Genomic DNA, 18776 nt, shown 5'->3' with positions numbered 1-18776 from the left:
AGCCCATTCCTGCATGGACTCTCCCTTGAAAGACAGGGCACCATACGGAAGCCACCTAGGCATGCAATGAACTTGACGAAGCGACAAAGACTATGCTATTACTCTTCCGCTCTTGGATGCACGCCTTAACTTTGTTCTAGAGCAGCAGTTCTCAACCTGGGGGTCGTGACCCCTTTAGGGGTCTATCGACCTTTTTCCGAGGCGACGCCGAAGCCACCCCAAAGGGGGTTGTGGCATTGGGAAGGTTGAGAACCACTGTTCTAGAGCAAAGCAAGACTGAACTCTCCTGAGAAGCTAAAATGAAGCTATCAGGCTTTGGTCACAAACCCCACCTGGATAGCCCAGGCAAGTCCCGATCCTGTCAGATCTTGGGAGCTAAGCAGGGTCAGCCCTGGCTAGCACTCGGAAGGGTGACCTCCAAGGAAGACCAGGGCCATGATGCAGGGGCAGGCAAGCCCTTCTCCAAACATCTCTTGCATGGCAGCAGGACAATCTTAGGATCTCCTGGCTACACAAAACACATGCATATCTGTATACCGCTCCGCGGTATAAATAAAAGGCTAAGGGGGGTGGGGGCCAAGTCCGGGATCGAAATCCGCAGATTGGGCCCTTGGCCTCAGAGTGACAAGCGGTGGGGCCAATCGGAAGGCGCAAAGCACCTTCGGATTAGCCCGATTGTCAGTCTGGGGCCAAGAGCCCAATGGGAAAGCGCGCGCATCTTATGGACGGGCTTTGAGGCCTAGTATGGTAAATAATAAAAGCCTCTTGTGGCACAGAGTGGTAAGGCAGCAGAGATGCAGTCGGAAAGCTCTGCCCGTGAGGCTGGGAGTTTGATCCCAGCAGCCGGCTCAAGGCTGACTCAGCCTTCCATCCTTCCGAGGTCGGTAAAATGAGTACCCAGCTTGGTAAACGGTAATGACTGGGGAAGGCACTGGCAAACTACCCCATATTGAGTCTGCCACGAAGACACTGGAGGGCATCACCCCAAAGGTCAGTCATGACCCGGAGCTTGCACAGGGGATACCTTTACCTTTATGGTAAATAAATAAAGCAAATAAATAATTTGGTCACATGAGTAGAAAACTTATTTGAAAAAAATCATTATGCTAGGACAATAGATTCAAATGGATAACCATGTTAGTTTGAAGCAACAGAACACAGCTTGAGTCCAGTGGTACCTTCAAGACCAGCAAAAGTAAAAGCTTATATCCAGCTTTAAACCAGCATGGCTATCCACTTGTGTGGACATGCACATTTCTCTGGATATCTGCATGCACACAAAGCTTATACGCTGAATTAAACTTTGCTGGTCTTCCAGGTGCCAGTGGACTCCTGCTAGGAAAAGCTGAAGGAGCAGGGAAAGAGGAAGACCCAAGAAGAGATGGATTGAGGAATTAAGGAAGCCATGGCCCTCCATCTGGGACATTGTTCATGGCTGAATGTTTTGGATGATATGAACTCATAGGGTCACCAAAGTCGAAAGTGATTGGAGAGCACTCAGCTCACACACAGAACCACTCTTCTGAATGTCCACTTGGTTTATTCTGTACAAAGTAGAGTTTTATGAAAATCTGAAGGACTATCATTTTCCACTTCATTATGACCTCATGTGCATGTCTTTATGTGCATGTGTATCTGCCAACAGAGAACATACTTCAAGTTACAAAGTGAACACTAGAATAGTCTGCAAATGCTTAAATGTAATAGAAGAAACTGAGTCAGGCCATCGGTCAATTAAGAGTGGCCTTCTCTCCCGTAACTGGCACTAGCCGTTTAGATCACCTGCTACCTGATCCTTTTTTAAAAAGTGGAAACACAAGAATTGAGCCTAGGACCTTCTGCAGAGAAAGCTGATGCTCTTTCAGTGAACAACAGCCCTTCCCTGCAGTAACTATTTAAAATGCCACAAGACACACCTTTGGTTTTGTTGCAATAATGACTTAGAAAGGGCTATACCATCTTAACACTATCCGCTGTCCCCCCCCCCCCAGACACCCCTTCCACATCCTGAACCCAACTGATCGCCCTGTGGGTTCTGTTTCAAAAGCTCTATTATACTGTCAACTGGCCCGAAAGCCCGTTGCATCCAGGAATGCAACAGGCACTAGCAGTGAGTCCTCCCCAACTGCACTGCCCCGCCCTACCTGCGTGTTCCAGTGGTGACTTTGTCAACGTTGCGGCAGCTGCGCCACCTGCCGCGCGAGCTGGTGGGCTGGCTAGGGTGTTGCGGGAGCGCTCTCCTTGGAGGCCAGGGAGTGTCTGGTGTGTGCCTCATGGCCGGATTCTGGAGGCGGGCGCTCCAGGGGCCAGCCCAATCTGGGTGCGGCCAGCTTTGCTGGGTGCACCCGGATTGGCCCGTGGAGGTGGAAGTGGTGGCTGGACACCGGACGTGGCCCGGACAGGCCCAGACACCATTCCTCCCACAGTGGCTCTTATGGTTACAGATTTTTATATTGTTGTTACAATACTGGTTCTTACTATTATTGCTATGATTATTGATATTACGGTTACAATGTATATCCCTGTTTTAGGTAAACCACCCTGAGCCTAATGGGAGGGCAGCATAGAAATACAATAAACAAACAAATAAATAATATATTGGAAGCTGGACATATGTGGAATACAGTTGATTATCAGTCTGACTATGCACGTTGAGTAGTCTAGCTCAAGATCCCCAGCCCCCAAACAGGCCTCAAGTAGGACCAGGGCCTTTTCAGCTCTGGCTGTCCTGGAGGAATGCTCTCCCTGGGGAGATAGGGACCCAGTGGGACCTTGGACAGTTCCACACGGCCTGGAAGACAGAGACACTCTGCAAGGCCGACGGTTGAGGCCCAAAATGGTGTTGCAATCTTGGCCTCCTTGTTCAAAATACCAGCCAAATTTATATCAGAATCTGAAATCTAGACCTATATCGACCCTCGCGCCATAAGGAGGCCGTTACGGAATTAAGAAATCTATTATTATTATGATGTTTTATTGAATTATTTCATTGTTTTAAAAACACTGCTACCCACTCTGAGTGCCCAAGGAAGGGCAGGATATAAATATTGTTGTTATTACAAAAGGTCCCAGGTGGAATTTACAGCCTCTGACTCACAGAAGAGACAACGCTGTCAGAACCTAAGCATTCATGCACATGAACAAACAATGAGAACAGGGGTATGCCCAGGAAATCTTAGACCCAGCATTAAACTTTGTTGGCCTTCAAAGTGCCACCAGACTCTGACTTTGTTCTATTCTGTCCACAGCTGCCCACCTGAATCCATAAGGGACGGTGGTCTACTAGAAGGGTAGCCAGCTCTGGGTTGGAAAATAGCTGGAGACTAGGGGTGGAGCCAAGAATAGGCAGAATTTAGAAAGGGACTTCAGTGGAGTATCATTGAAGTCCACCTTCCAAAGCAGCCTTTTCCTCCAGGGGAACTGATCCAGAGTAGCATCAGGAGAGAGCGCATCAAGCTGTCACCAACTGGCTTGTGGAGTCCCCCAGAGGGCAGTTCTCTCCCCAATACCATTCAGTGACATTATAAGACCCCCTTGCTCAAAGCGGGGTTGCCACCAATATGCTGACACCAGCTCTTCCTCCTGATGGATGGCCACCCACACTGGCTCCCCGGCGAATTCCGGATCAGGCCTTGTGCTCTACCACCTCCAACCTCTGTGTAGTCCCTGGCCCCAAGGAAGCCCGCTTGACTTCAACCAGGGCAAGAACTTTCTCCATCCTGGTCCCCACCTGGTGGAAGGAGCTCCCAGAGGAGATCAGGGCCCTGACAGAACTCAAATAGTTCTGCAGAGCCTGCAAAAAGGAGCTTTCCTGTCAGGCATTTGGTTGAGGTCCAGCCGAACCACTGCATCCCACTGGCTTCCCTCCAAGAATCATTACAGATCTGCCCAACCCACTGGGCCTCAGTCAATGTTTCTAAATCAATGTTTCTAGTATTCTACTGTTCTACAATGTTTATTACTATCATTATCTTGTTGTTACAGTTACTGTTGTTACCATATTATTACAAACTGAGTTAATTGCGTTGATCCCATTGCTTGTAAACCGCCCTGAGCCTTTGGGTGTGTGTGTGTGTGTATTAATTAATTAATTAAATCTCTGTAGTCTGGGGATGAGCTGGAGACTGGCACCCCTATTTAGTGGTGCAATACTGGTTGCCATAAGAAGCCTCCTCCAGCTCTTTGCATGATTGCACACACCGTCTTAATATAAGGTGACCAGATCTTAAAATCCGTAAAGCGGGACACCATTGACGGGGGGGGGGGGGGGAGGATGATTCTTGATTAAAAATTTGGTCTATATGGAGCAACAAAAAGTTGCATAGAATGCAAAAATAGTATTGTAATATCTATTTTTAAATTTCAACATAAGTACAATTTGCCAGGTACCCCCAGATGTCCCTCCAAAAGTGGGACAACCTGGTCACCTTATCTTAATACGCTTTGCTTCAGCTGCGTTTCTACCGGTTGGATCTACGCCTGCACCCCCCACCCACCTGGAAAATTCCCATTTCACAGACCAGGGGTAGTCAAACTGCGGCCCTCCAGATGTCCATGTCCAAACTGCGAATGCTGGCAGGGGCTCCTGGGAATTGTAGTCCATGGACATCTGGAGGGCCGCAGTTTGACTACCCCTGTCACAGACGGTCCATCATCCCTCCATGCTCTCGACTCCCTCCGCGTTCACCCGCCTTGCGAGAAAGGCAGACTCCAAAAAGCGTGTCTAATCTTTAAAGCCACAGAGGCCACGAACGCCCGGCCCGTGGATTTAAAGCGCTCCATCCGCTCGCCCCGCCCCGCCCGGTCCGATCGACCGTCAGCCGCCCGCCGGGGATGCTTTAGGACCCAGCGGAGGGAGGGGGCAACGCTGAGCTCTTAGGCCGTTGACGCCAACCCCGGAGCCGCCTTCTCATTGGCTGCTGGGGGGGAGTGTACCACTTTCCTCCCTCCCCGGTGTGAACCCCCCTTTCCTCTCTCTCGGGTCGCTCCTTCCACGCGGGGGGGGGGGCGAGAGGAGGAGGAGGAGAGAGCGCCGCGCTGCCGCTTTCCCGCCCTGGGCCTCGCGCGCTCCCTCAGTGGCCGAGCCGAGGCGGAGCGGCCGCCATTTTCCCGGCCGTCGCCTGAGGCGTCTCCGCGCCGGCTCCTCCTCCCTCGTCCCTTTCCCCTGAAGCGGGGCGGAGGCGGCGGAGATGAGCGGCAGCGGCGGCTCTTGACGCCCCGCCCGCCCCCTGGCGCGCCCGCCCGCCCTGCCTCCTTCCTCCGCTCCCTGCCTGCCTCCCCCTGAGGATGCTGAAGATGAAGCTGCCGGCGAAGCAGCCTCAGCGGCCGGCGACGAGCCCGCGGGAGCCTGAGGAGGAGGAGGACGACGACGACGAGAAGGCGGGCGGCGGCGGCGAGGAGGAGAAGGCGGCGGCGGTTGGGCTGAGGGAGCGCGGCGGCGGCGGCGCGGGCGGCCTGTCGTGGCCGGCTCCTCCTCGGCGGCGGCGTGGCGGTGGTGTCGGCGGCGGCGTCGGCGGGCCGGGCTGCGGGTGCGGCGGGGTCCGTGGCGGGGGCGCGCGCGAGGCGGTGTACGAGTGGTTCGGGCTGGCGCTGGGCTCGGCGGAGCGTCTGGAGTTCGCGGTGGGGCTGCTGGACCTGCTCAACCCGCTGGAGCTGCGCTTCCTGGGCTCGTGCCTGGAGGAGCTGGCCCGCAAGGACTACCACTGCCTGCGCGACGCCGAGGCCAAGGCCAACGGCGCCGGCCCCGAGCCCCCCGCCGGCCCCCCGCCGCCGCCGCCCCCCGCGCCCCCGTCGCCCGGCACCGACTTCCGCGACCCCGCCGCGCGCTCCAGGCTCATCGTCTACTTGGCGCTGCTGGGCTCCGAGAACCGCGAGGCCGCCGGGCGCCTCCACCGCCTCCTGCCCCGCGTGGACGCCGTCCTGCGAAGCTGCCGCAGCCCCGAGCACGAGCAGCAGCCCCAGCAGCAGCAGCAGCAGCAGCAGCCGGGCGGCCGCCTGGAGCTGGTGGCCCGGGAGGAGCTGCTGCTGCTCTTCACCATGGCCTCCCTGCACCCGGCCTTCCCCTTCCACCAGCGGGTCACGCTCCGACAGCACCTGGAGAGGCTGCGCGGGGCGCTCTGCCCGGACGCCCAGGACGGCGACGGCCTCCCCTGCCACGGGGCGCGGGTAAGGCTGCCTCCCCCACTCCCCCTTCTCATCCATAGCCTGGCTCTGACCGCCTCCTTGGCCAGGAGCCTTTCCACATCCCCAAGTCACACTCGGAAGGGGAGGGAGGTCAAGATAGGTCGCTGCCCTGGTGGTCTGTCTGCGGTGGTAAAAAAAAGGGCAAGAGTCCAGCAGTGCCTAAAAAGAATAACAAAATTTGTGGCAGGGTAACTGCTTTCATGAGCAATAGACCAGGAGCACCTCAAAGACTAATAACAATTGTGGCAGGGCAGGAGCCTTCCTGAGTCCCTGCTCACAAAATAGCAGGAGTCCAGCAGCAGCACCTTGGGGACTAAGAAAATTTGCAGTAGAAAAAAGGGCAAGGCCGTGTAGCACCAATAAAGACTAACCAAATTTGTGTCAGAGCATGATCATTCATGAGTCTTGCTGAAAAGAGCAAAAGTCCAGGAGGCCTTGAAGACTAACCAAATTTGTGGCAGGGCAGGAGCTTTGGTGAGCTGCTGATCACTTCTGATTTCTACTTCTAATGCTTATTTCTACAGGTGTTACTCAGCTCTTGGTCATAGCGGGAGAAAAACCTTACTTTTAGGACATAGCAATTTGGAATTTGGATTGAGGGTAGATCACAGGAAGTTCTGCATTTCCTTAAAATGGCCTTTCCATTACCCTTGCTGATGGGCAGGGAAGCCAGACTTAATAGTCCAGTAACACCACAGAGTCTAACTAAATTAGTGGTAGGTTATGAGTTTTAGCAGTGATTCACAAAAACTTCTATTCCACCACAAATGTTGAGGTGCTGATGCAGACTTAACATGGCAACCCATCTTGTTCTTTACACTTTACAGTCTGTCTTTCTCATGGAGACTGAAGGCAATGCCTAGTATAAGTAAATGATGACAGTGAGGCATTTGAAGCAATGATGAGGATGAGGCATTTCATAAGCAATGTGATAAGATTGGATTGAAGAAATCTGACCAAAGCATAAGTATTAAACATGGCATTTTAAATGAGCAGTTAAGTAAAAGCATAGTACACTAACCGAATAAGACAGAGGGCAACAAATAATACTACATGGTGGTGGTTTGCAGATCCATTTTTTGCTTTCCTTGAAATATGTCTTGAACAATTTCTGTAATATTGCCTTTATAAAACCAGTTTCCTGAATGTTTTACATAGTTAGCAGAATGCTGGAAACGTAGGAGCCTTCATGATGTCATGCAGGGCATTTCTCAAGAGGGACTACACATGTGCAAGCAGTTGGTGTTTCCTGCAGATGGTCCCTGCTCAGATGAGTGCAGTTGTGGTAAAACATAGGAGAGGTGGTCCTGCACATACAAGCGTCCACAGCATTAAATATGTTGGCCAGTACTTTGAACTGAATTTAGTTAGCTGTTGGGTGGCCAGTGGAGTGACTGTAGCATGGGTATTAGTATACATGCTCCACCTAGCACATAATGCTGAGCTGCAGCATTCTGCACCATCTGAAGTCTCTGAGTTGACTTATTTTAGGGGAGATTTATGTAGGGGGTGCATTAGTGGTCAAGTCGTGATGTTACAGTAGCATGAGTCCAATTCGTTGGCCTGATTAGACAAGTCAAGGGCATTTTCTAAGTAAGTTCTAAGCATTTTTTGCAGCTGCATTAACTTCTCTAACACTAATGAGTCTGGATAAACCTATTGACTTGGAGATAAGTGGTACCTGCCCTACAGCAGGGGTGGCTCTCCAGCTTGTCCTGGCAGGGGCTCATGGGAATTGTAGTCCATGGGCATCTGGAGAGCTACAGTTTGGCCATCCCTGCCCTACAGCTTGCAAAGAACCGCCCTTCTCAATTACCATCAACCAAAAGAGCCAGACTTCCATCCCCAGTACAGGCTCACAGATTACCTGTTCCCATGGCTGCAGCTGTTTCAAGGTGGAAACCACCTGCCAGCCATAGGCCTTTCCCACTTTTCTGAAATATGGGACAGGTGATAAATTGGGGATAGTGCACAGAAGAGCTACATGTATACAAGCTACAGTGACATACTGTCACATATCTCTGGACCTTAGTGCATAATTTTGTAAAAATCAGCTAATGGGGGATTTTTCTACCCCATCAAATCCTACCCACCCACAAAAAAAAAGCAGTCAAACCCTGAAAAGTCTTTCAAGTACTCCACAAGTCCTTACAGGTTCCTTACTACTTGCAACAGTTTCCTGTTCTTTCTGAGGCAACCTGCATTGCTGAAGGTACTCAAATGTTCATGACTTTAGGCACCGTTTTTTAGATTGCTTTTACATGTAGGTGTAAATTAAAATTGCTGTAGTAACTGAAAAAGCTCCAGTGAACTTGAAGCTTGAACTGAAACCACAATTGTTCATCTGACTGGTCAGAAAAATACCTGGTCAAATATTGGTCAAGAATATCTTAAGCATTTAAGGCAGATTTTGTTGTAATAATAATCCAAGTGCTTATGCTGATCACAAAACAAATAACCTCACGTGGAAGTTAACTTCTAAAAAAGTAATATATTGCCATAACTTTTAACAAAATTGAGTAATGTGACATAAATGTGAACAATTCAATAAACACTGCCTTTGCCTTTTTTGTGGAACAATGACCTGTCTACAGGAGCATTTTAATCTTTTTTTAAAGGAATTAAAGAAGCAGTAACACTTGAGAAATAGGCTTTGTTTTTTAAGGGAGTTATTGTTAGAATGCCACTGTAATAAAACATGCAGACTGTTGCTGTGCAATATACATTATTGGTTTTATGGAATAATTAACTTCTCAGTTGATGGGTAAATTGTCTACTTTAGTTGAACCTGTTGAAAACATAAGCAATCTACTGAATCATACTGAGGGTTCATCAACCCAGCTTCCTGTTTGTAATGGTGGGTAAAAAGAAACTTCTAGATATCTTCAATGTTGGACATGAAGAAAATTCTCCTTTGTGTTTTGTCATAAGCAAATGGTATTCAAATGGTATTCAAGTGGTGACTCTGAATTCCATCATTATGAGAAAGTGTTTTTAAAAAACTCTGGCCTCTATGATTGGTCATAGTGTGAAACACGGTGCTGGATTCGATAGGCCACTGGGCTCTTCTTAGGCTCATACTCACCATGGGCAATTCCTTAATATTCAGAGTTCACCTTTTAGCAAGAAGTACTGAGAACACATTAGAGGCACTTAGCGGACAAATATTATCATCTGAACACATGCAGTCCCCTTATACTGACTCAAACGGTCTATCAAGTTCAGTGCTGTCTACTCAGACTGCCAGGGGCTCTCTAGTCTCAGGTTGAGGGTTTTATATCCCCTCTTACCTGGTCCTTTTAATTTGAGATGTTAAAAATTGAACTCTGGGACTTTCTGCATTCCAGGTAGATTTCTCCCTATGGCCTGCTTCAGGTCCTGTGCATGTTCAGAAGAGTGAGCATGATTAAAAAACACCTTCCTAGATCTAGTTCTTATTCCCCATGAGCAAATCAAAGCTGAAGGCAAAAGATTGTTTCTGAGGATTAGGAACAGCGCATAAAGAGTTGTATGTAGTGTTACCAGCCATTCTAGATATTTGTTGTTCATTAAATTGACAGCAATTTGTTGCTGGCTAATCCATTTGTTCTCAAGGTGTGGCAAGCCTGTTCTTAACTGATAGATCGCTGGTCCTATTTAAAACTTGTTGAACATATTTTGGTAGCCCTGTTGCATTCTAAAAACTGATGTGGTCTACATTGTAGACAGCATGTTTTGCAGTGTTTGTTTTCTCATTTGCATTATATTTAAAGTCTCCACTATCAGATTTTGACATTTCTAAATACATTTGTTTCTTGAATTTTCTTTCTTCACTTTAGAACTTTTCCCATAACTGCCTGCCAAGTAATGAGAACAGTTTATATGAACAAACAGCAGTGCTTCATGATAAACTTATGGCCTCCCACAGACCACAGCAAGAAGGTATGTTGACCAAAAACTCATACTTGGTCGTCTGTGTTTGCTTACTTGCTCTTTTCATGAGCTGTATGCACACCTTCTGTTGCCACTTGCAAAAAGGCGGAATGGCACAGGGCCAGTTCAAGCATAGCACATGGTAGGTGGGTTATAGAATTTTATGCTTCTTCCCCTCATCCCTTGTCTCCTGGACCATGAATTCCCCTGATAGTGGCAATTATGGCTAATCTAGACTTCTGGTTTAACCAAGATATAAAAGATTCAAGTGGGTAGCTGTGTTGGTCTAAAGTAGCACAACTAAAATAGAGTCCAATAGCACCTTTAAGACAAACAAAGATTTATTCAAGACGTGAGCTTTCAAGTGCATGCATTCTTCCTCAGGTGTATTTCACAGCAGATAAAAATCAGTCTGAGGAAGAGTGCATGCACTCGAAAGGTCATGCCTTGAATAAATCTTTGTTGGTCTTAAAGTAAGGTGGCCAGATTTTAACATTGGTAAAGTGGGACACCATTGACCAGGGGGCGGGGGTGTTCTTGATTAAAATTTGGTCTATATGGAGCAACAAAAATTTTCATAGAATGCATAGAATGCAAAAATAGTATTGTAATATATATTTTTTACTTTCAACATAAGTACAATTTGCCAGGTGCCCCCAGATGTCCCTCCAAAAGTGGGACAATCTGGTCACCTTATCTTAAAGGTGTTATTGAAATCAAATTCTGTCAGAATATAAAAGAGCCTGTAAACCTGGTTTATCAGTGCCAGTGTAGTGTTCATTTGTTTATCCTGCTTGGTAAGCTATGGGATTCTTCTAATAGAAGGGGAGGTGGTGAGAAGGAAGCCTGCAGACCAGATCCCCACTTTCTAATGTCCACTGCTAAGGATTGTATGTGCACTGAGTCTCAGTGGATTATCGTAGCTCTTGTTTTTGTGGTAACAAGATGATGGCCACTGGGTAGATGGTAAAAACTGATGGCACATATTCTTAGTGTCTGTAGTACTCTGAATGTATGAGAATCCCTTGGTAATTGTAGCAGCAACCCTTCAAGGTAAAACAGTATTAGCACCGAATACACACTTTGATGTCGCCCGATTGAGAAGAGTTGGTTCTTATATGTATCAGCAACTGTTTGTAACATCCCTCAGCCCTCCTCCTAATTACACCCACATCTATTTTTTCACAGCAGTTAAAAATCAAATACTTCTTCTAAATGTGTTATTAATTGTAAATATATTAAGTTGAAAGAAGTACAGTACAAATGCCATAGGTTTCCCGTTTGTTGCCATATAGCCAAGCTAATTCTGCTTTGCTGAGTGGTGAAGAATATAATTTTCCACTACTATTAAAGAAATTGTATCATCAAGTAATATGTGTTAGCCACCAGGAGAGAAGCGATTGAATCTGGTTAGAGCAGGGGTAGTCAAACTGCGGCCCTCCAGATGTCCATGGACTACAATTCCCAGGAGCCCCTGCCAACGAATGCTGGCAGGGGCTCCTGGGAATTGTAGTCCATGGACATCTGGAGGGCCGCAGTTTGAGTACCGCTGGGTTAGAGCCCACATGCTTTTTTTTTTTTTTTTTGAGTAGACTCTCATTTGTTCCTGCTTCCATGGCAACTGCCCTAAGTGCATTCCCAAATCTTATTGCTGTAATGTAATTTGCATGACATGTCTCTTTCTGGGCTCCATGATAGAAATGGATGTTCCATTTTCTTTATAATAAGTAGCTGAATCCACAGACCATTACATATTGCTGTTTAAGAAGATACAAGAAAGTAATCCAAAACTCTTGAGATGCTTCATAATCTGTCTGGGGCCTTGACATGAAGTTTTGATTTAATTCTGGCAAGCCACTGAACTAATGAGGTAGAGTACTTGTACAAACAATGCTGTTTAAGTAAAAATCTGAAGAGTCTTGTGACCGACATCTGTGTCCATCTGCCCATGGTATTTGCACAAGCTGATCAGAGGACATGGAACAGAGGAATGTCTCTGTGGCATAATGATATTGATTCAGTTTTAGGATGATACAGCTTCTCCGGTCCATCATTATAGGGAGCAGTGTTGGTAGTATCCAGAAATGCCACCTAGGCCTTAGGATCCCAGTGGACAGGCAGAGTTAGGGGTACTTAACAGATGATAGTTAATCATGGGAAGTACAGACATGGTAAAAATGTATAATTATATTTCTTTCAGCTGTACATATCGAGAAGATAATGCTGAACGGTGCACCACGGAGAAGGGCTGACAAACATCTAGAATATACTTTCAAAGTGAGTGATCGGTCTGTTAACAAATCTACAGTGTTCAAAGTTATGTAAGGTATTAAATACCTCAACATTAGCTACATCTCTGCCTTGCCAGTCTGCCTCCTCCCCACCTCATAGTGGCAATTGCCACTGTGAAGTTTGGTATGCTTGTAGGTTTCTACAAAATACTGCCTAAACTTGAGAGTGGGAGATTCAACATCAGATTAGGGTGGATTTTTTAAAAATCTGATTTAAATCATAGTTGTGGCTGACCCCATTATGTGCATTTGCTTATTGGCACATTTACCAGCCCTTGGGTATTGGACAAAGGGATGGTGGATTAAAGTTTGGACTAAAGAAAGCCTTCAGCATACTTGGAGCCTTAATATTTATTTACTTATTTCATTTCTATGCCACTTTTCTCCCCATGGGGGATCCAAAGTGATTTACATAAGTTTCCATTTTATCCTCACAACAATCCTGTGAAGTAGATTAGGCAGAGTGTGTGTGACTGACGACGGTTACTCAAAAAGCATCCATAGCAGAATGGGATTTGAACCTGGGTCTCCCAGATCTTAGATCAGCACTTTAGCCACTATGCCATGCTGCTTGTATGGGAGGCTGTTGCTTCTAGCTGTCTCTTTTTGCATGTTATGGGCCATGTCCGTTCTCCAGTTTTGAGACAATACCTAGATTTGTCTGAACTTGACAAAGGAGATCTGCAGATGGTGGCCATAAATTGAATTCCAGGAGCACCTAAATTATACACACACTACGACATAAGTAACGTTTTGAAGAAGCTACAAGCAGTATAGGGAGTGAGTGTCTCTTCCTAAATGGCATCATACTTTTTCTGTTACTATAATTTCCTGACCCTGATGCAGCCTCCTTTACTCTTTCATCTCAGTTTCACACAAGAACACTCTTCTAAGGCCACTTTAAGGTATTATGTCAGGGTTCCACATATTTCAAAATTGGTTTTTGTGAAGCTCAGCTGTTTTGCCCCGATCTACTGACGCAAATTGCTCACAACCTCTTGTATACCTGCTACCCAGCAAGGCTGTCCACTGGGGAAGTACAAAAGGCATGGATGTGCATGAGGGTAGCAGTCCCTCTGACTCCACACAACAACTGAGGATTGCTAACCCTCATGCACCAAGTACATGCCTCAGAAAAGACTTTTGTATGAAGCAGAGATGAGAGAGTAGCACAAACAGCATCAGGGTCTGTAAATATCTAGTACTATGGACATAAAACCAATTACTGTTAGGTGTCTGATCCAGCAGTGTTGAGCAGTACGTACATATCTGAAACAAGAGACCTGTAAATTTGGTAAATCCTTTTCCAGTAACGAAACATCATAGAACATGTAAAATGTAAACTTGAAATACAAAGCATTCTAACACATTGAAATACTGTGGAAGTGTATATGAAAACAGTCTATTTTATACTTAAAGCTGACATTTAACACATTTCTGTCCTCTAATAGTGTCTTAAGTCACCTAGAAATAATTTCAAGTGGCCTGTTGCAGTGTCAGGGCATTATATACCAATGATTTGTGCCGTGCTGATTGCCACGTTTCTGAGTGCCAAAAACTTTGCATACGCAACTGCTACAACTTGCTGTTCTCCTCTCTAGCCATGACACTAACGGCGCTCTCAGGCCGATGGTACTCAAAGCCTGTTGTACCACATAGGGTGGTTGTGAGGAGTTAGTTGTTAGTAGGGGAACAATATATACTACCATGAGCTCAATTATTTATAATTGTTTATTTACTACCTCTTCAGAGACCTGTTCAAGGGAACTCACAAAACAAAAGATAAAATAATGAAAATTAACAACCATTAGATGCATAAAAGATTTGTCAGCCTAATTGATCCTCATTAGTCCACAAGCTAGAAGCAGATTGTAAAGCCAATTAAGATGGTCAGCTGCCTAGTTAAAAGCCTGGGTAGAAACAGTTGTTTTGACCTGGTGCAGAAAAGAGGGTAGGGTACAGGCCATGCAAGCCTCAAGGAGGCAGGTTTTTAACTGGTGACCTGTCCTGTCTGTTGTTACCTGTCTCCTCACCTCTGCATGTCAGGCACAGAGGGGCAGGCCTTGTAAAAACTGGTCTGGACAGCCATAACGTTACACTAGTTCTACTTAGGACAAGGGCTGCCTTGTAACTGCTTTCCTCTTCATCAGGTAACCTGGTCTGATCATTCTATATCCTGTGTAACAAAAACACACCAAGAACTACAGGAATTCCTTCTAAAAGTAAGTATTTAAAAGAAGGTACAACATCATAGCCTTGCTGTAGGATAAGGCACAGTGCTAGAAGGAGATGAAATGTATTAATGTGTTTTGCATGGTAGATGTGAATAGTCGTAGTCACAAATAATTGTTGGTCCTGTTGGAAAAATGTAATTACGGATTTGCTGTACAGTTTGAGCTTGTTGTTTCTTATAGAATGCTTGTATTGAGACTGGTTAGAGAAAAATTGTTTCAGCATTTGTAAGGGCCAGTTGCTCCCTGTTACGTCAGCTGTTATGCATCTGTTGCCTTTCAGTTCGAGGGGTGATGGTTTATTCAGTGGCTTCTTGTGGCCCTCAGTCTTCTTACTTCCACTTCATTGACAGGGCCACCCTCTTGATCGTAGTAGGTCTGATTTACATCTCCTCACATGTTGCATTGTTGTCAGCTTTGGCTATTTAGCTAGTAAGAGACCTGTAAGGGAGAGACCTGCAAGGAAGCAGTTTGGGGTACCATATGGAGATAGTAGCACTGGGAAGAATGGTGTGGGATGGGTTATGATGATGGGAACTTTCTGTGCTGGAAGGGTCCTGATCCATTGTGATGATTTTGTTACACATTTCCTATATCTGAGTTATGAGCCTCTTGTGGCGCAGAGTGGTAAGGCAGCTGTTTGAAAGCTCTGCCCATGAGGCTGGGAGTTCAATCCCAGCAGCCGGCTCAAGGTTGACTCAGCCTTCCATCCTTCCGAGGTCGGTAAAATGAGTACCCAGCTTGCTGGGGGGTAAACGGTAATGACTGGGGAAGGCACTGGCAAACCACCCCGTATTGAGTCTGCCATGAAAACGCTGGAGGGCGTCACCCCAAGGGTCAGACATGACTCGGTGCTTGCACAGGGGATACCTTTACCTTTACCTTTACATCTGAGTTAAGTTTTGATTGGTTGTGATGCTTATTAAAGAAGTTGGTGATCACTACAATGGTGGCTGATTTGTAATAGGATAAGGCTTAAAATATCCTATCCTATATTTACAGCTTTTAAAAGCCACCTTTTAAGATTAAAATCGAATACAAATACTGATGTGACTATTGATGTACACTAATATCAATTTAATATTACCATAGAACATATGTATAGTAACAACAATCATAAATATATCAAAATATTTATGAAAATGGTAGAATCACTATGGCTGCAATAGAATTTCAGACTGAAAAGGGTCTTTTGGCTTCATTAACATGAAAGTCTCTCAATATAAACACTGAAAATCAGTTAATTTTTTAAAATTTATCCTCAAGGCCTCTGCCTTTCCCTGTGTTTTAGGAGATCTGTATTCATAGTGACAAACACAGGGCCACTCTGAGATAAGAAACATTGAACTAGGAAATAAGATGGTTCCAGATAGAAAATCTTGCTGTTTTCAATCTGGTTTGGCAGTAGAGTTTCAGTCCTGTTGCTCTGTGAAAGGTATAAACAAAACTGAATTGGCTACAAAATAGGAAAACTCTGCTAGCTTTGTTACAAAAACTTTTCAGTTAACCAGTGTTTAAACTTTAATTAACCTAATCCTGTTTTCAGTTGTAATCTAAACGATTACTAGTTCTGTTGTATAAGGTAGTTTTTTTGTTTGGTTTTTTAATATAAATCACTCATCTGGATCTGGTAGGGATCCAGGTGGTTCTGAACTAGTTAGAATTTGGGGGTGTGGAGCTTTTCTTCCTTAAGGTTTTTAAGAATAAACTACTTCTAATGCAGATTAATTTTATTTATCAGTAATTAACACTTCTTGCCTCTCCAGCTTCCAAAGGAACTCTCTTCTGAAGCATTTGACAAGACAATTTTGGGAGCATTAAATCAGGGGTTCCAGAAACAAGAAGAAAAACGACACCCAGATTTAGAACCTATGATAAGGTAACAGAACAGAGTGAAGACTATAATAGTATTCACCGGCTTGCTGTCAAGTTATGTGTTTTCATGTAGTTAATGTTTACATAAAAACTGGAAAGTACTGAAGTTGTATAGCTGTAGTTGTGTTGGACACCTCAGGTTGGTGCTTCCAGAACTCTTAAGTACATTGTGTGTGATATATTTCTAGAGGTGAGTTGGAGAGCAGCATGAAATGGCAAAATCTAACAGCAGATATTGTATTTGTACACCAGCGTTTGTATTCCTCGTATGTGAGGGAAGATAAGTGGGGCGGGGAGGCCTGTTTAATAAGGGCCATTGGACTGGAACCGCTACATAGGATTGCACTGGAAGTTGCTTTGGACTATGCATACCGTGCCCATTGGCTCTTTGTTCCTCTTCTGCCTGTGATGCTTATATAGATTATATAGAGTGTGATGCTTATATAGATTAAATTTGGCACTCGTAAACCTAAGCAGCTAATCAACTACTCATATACAATGTGGGAAACAGCTGCAGATTGGTTTTGTTAGTTTGTTTTAGTTTTACCCTTGTGTCTGACATACTGTGCTACACGTGCTTTATTTAACCTGTAGCTTCCCAGTGATCAGGAATTGGGCAAGCACCCTCAGTGCCTATGCACTGCAGCCTGATTTCTAATTAGTGTGCCAAATAGCAGTTATCAGCTGTGGTTTTTACCTATAAGTTATATCTTCTAGGATAGACTGAAGCTATCACTCGTACCTGGAGCCAAAAGCATGCCGTTGCTTACTACATAATGTGTGAAATAACTTATTCTGGGTCAAGTACTAGTATTTTTAAACTGTAAAGATTAATTTGCCACCCATGAATAGGATGTGGATTTTAAAGGGTTGAGATTAGTTACCAATAGGTGTCTTGTCCTTTGAGTCTGTTCAGGGGCAGTTCATGCGCTGAAGTACTTGAGGTGTTTGGTTTGCATTAACAGAGATTAGCAGAATTAACAGAAAAATAATACGTAATCTTAACCTTAAATGGACTTCTTCCACGTAAGCAAATTTCCCCTTTATTTTTAGGCAGCTGTTTTCAACTACATCACAAGCTTTTCTACAGAACCAGAGTGTGAACCACTTCTTTCAGTCTCTGTCAACAGAAACTTTGTACAGCCACAGTAAGACATTCCTTAAGCATTCTCATTGGTATTCTGGGTTCACACGAGTGAAGCCTGATGCATGAATCAGTTTAACTGACTTCAGAAGCACCTGACATTGACTTTCATAGGACTGTCCATTTAAATCCAAGTAATCCATCTTAACCAAGTGGCCAGTGATGCAGTGTGTGTTCTTTGAGCCTGACAATATTAACTCTCTGTACTGCGGTTTTCTCCTTCTCAGTTTTACATTCGAGTTCAAATCACATGTTGCATAGAAAGTCACAGTTTGATAAGTGGTCTTGGGGACAACACAGGGTGCTTTTTATTATTAATTAAATTTGTATACCATGGGACATATACTTTGGGCAGTTCACAACATAAAAGAACCAACAATAAAACATCATTGTCATGAATTTCAATAAAACCATCGTAAAAACCCTTAATGGCCTATTATTCCCGGCCGCTGAAATGGCGGCATGGAGAATGCGGAGGAGGAAGAAGCAAACCGCTTACGCCCGGGACGGAACGCAACGGCAGCAAAACCCAGAGTATCCAATTATGCATGCGGCTACTCCGGAGCCGCTTCTGGTTGCGCCCTGGTCCTGGGAAGCTCCACTTTCTTCCGCATCTCGCTAACGCAACTTTTTCGGCGGCATACGTTGACTCTGCGCCCAGTTGCCACCTGCGGCATGCATAATTGGTGATTTTATCCGCCTCCATTCCACCCCGAATGCGGACCTTCCACTCCGTGCATAAACTGCCCTGCATTCACACACTCACACACCATTGTCTGTCTTCCTTCAGGCTGGTCTATCTTCAGTGGGTCAAAGATTTTAGGAAAGATTTTAGGCCGCCATCATCTCAACCATAGGCCTGGTGGAAGAGTACCATTTTGCAGGCCCTGCGAAACTTTGATAGCACCATAAGGGCACAGATCTCAACTGGCAACTAATTCCACCAGGCTGGATCCAGGGTCGAAAAGGCCCTGGTTCTGGTTACCAATGATGAGGATTGACTGCATGGCTGTATAATAAAGTATCTTTATTGTTCTTGATTGTCTGGGCTCCTAGATGATGTGAAGATCATGAATAAACTTCTACAACTATGTAGAAATAACAATTGGAGTATACCAGAACGAGGTCTTGTTGTCAGAA

The 18776-nt window shown here is 45.5% G+C and overlaps 1 protein-coding gene across 2 annotated transcripts in view; it reads left to right on the top strand.

The window, feature by feature from the left end:
- Positions 1-4962: 4962 nt before the first annotated feature.
- The window catches only part of ZCCHC2 (zinc finger CCHC-type containing 2), a 42089-nt gene continuing 28275 nt past the window's right edge, over positions 4963-18776 (top strand). For both annotated transcript variants that reach the window (XM_077353422.1, XM_077353421.1), the window contains exons 1-6: positions 4963-6165; positions 10002-10104; positions 12296-12372; positions 14537-14608; positions 16384-16496; positions 17546-17640. In XM_077353422.1, coding sequence (XP_077209537.1) covers positions 5287-6165; positions 10002-10104; positions 12296-12372; positions 14537-14608; positions 16384-16496; positions 17546-17640 — 1339 coding nt within the window. In that variant the 5' untranslated portion in view covers positions 4963-5286. The remainder of the gene's footprint in view (positions 6166-10001; positions 10105-12295; positions 12373-14536; positions 14609-16383; positions 16497-17545; positions 17641-18776) is intronic.

Source organism: Paroedura picta, chromosome 9, assembly GCF_049243985.1.
Source record: "Paroedura picta isolate Pp20150507F chromosome 9, Ppicta_v3.0, whole genome shotgun sequence".
Classification (NCBI taxonomy): Eukaryota; Metazoa; Chordata; class Lepidosauria; order Squamata; family Gekkonidae; genus Paroedura; species Paroedura picta.
Note: the sequence above shows the minus strand (reverse complement) of the source record. Positions and strands in the feature narration are given on the sequence as shown.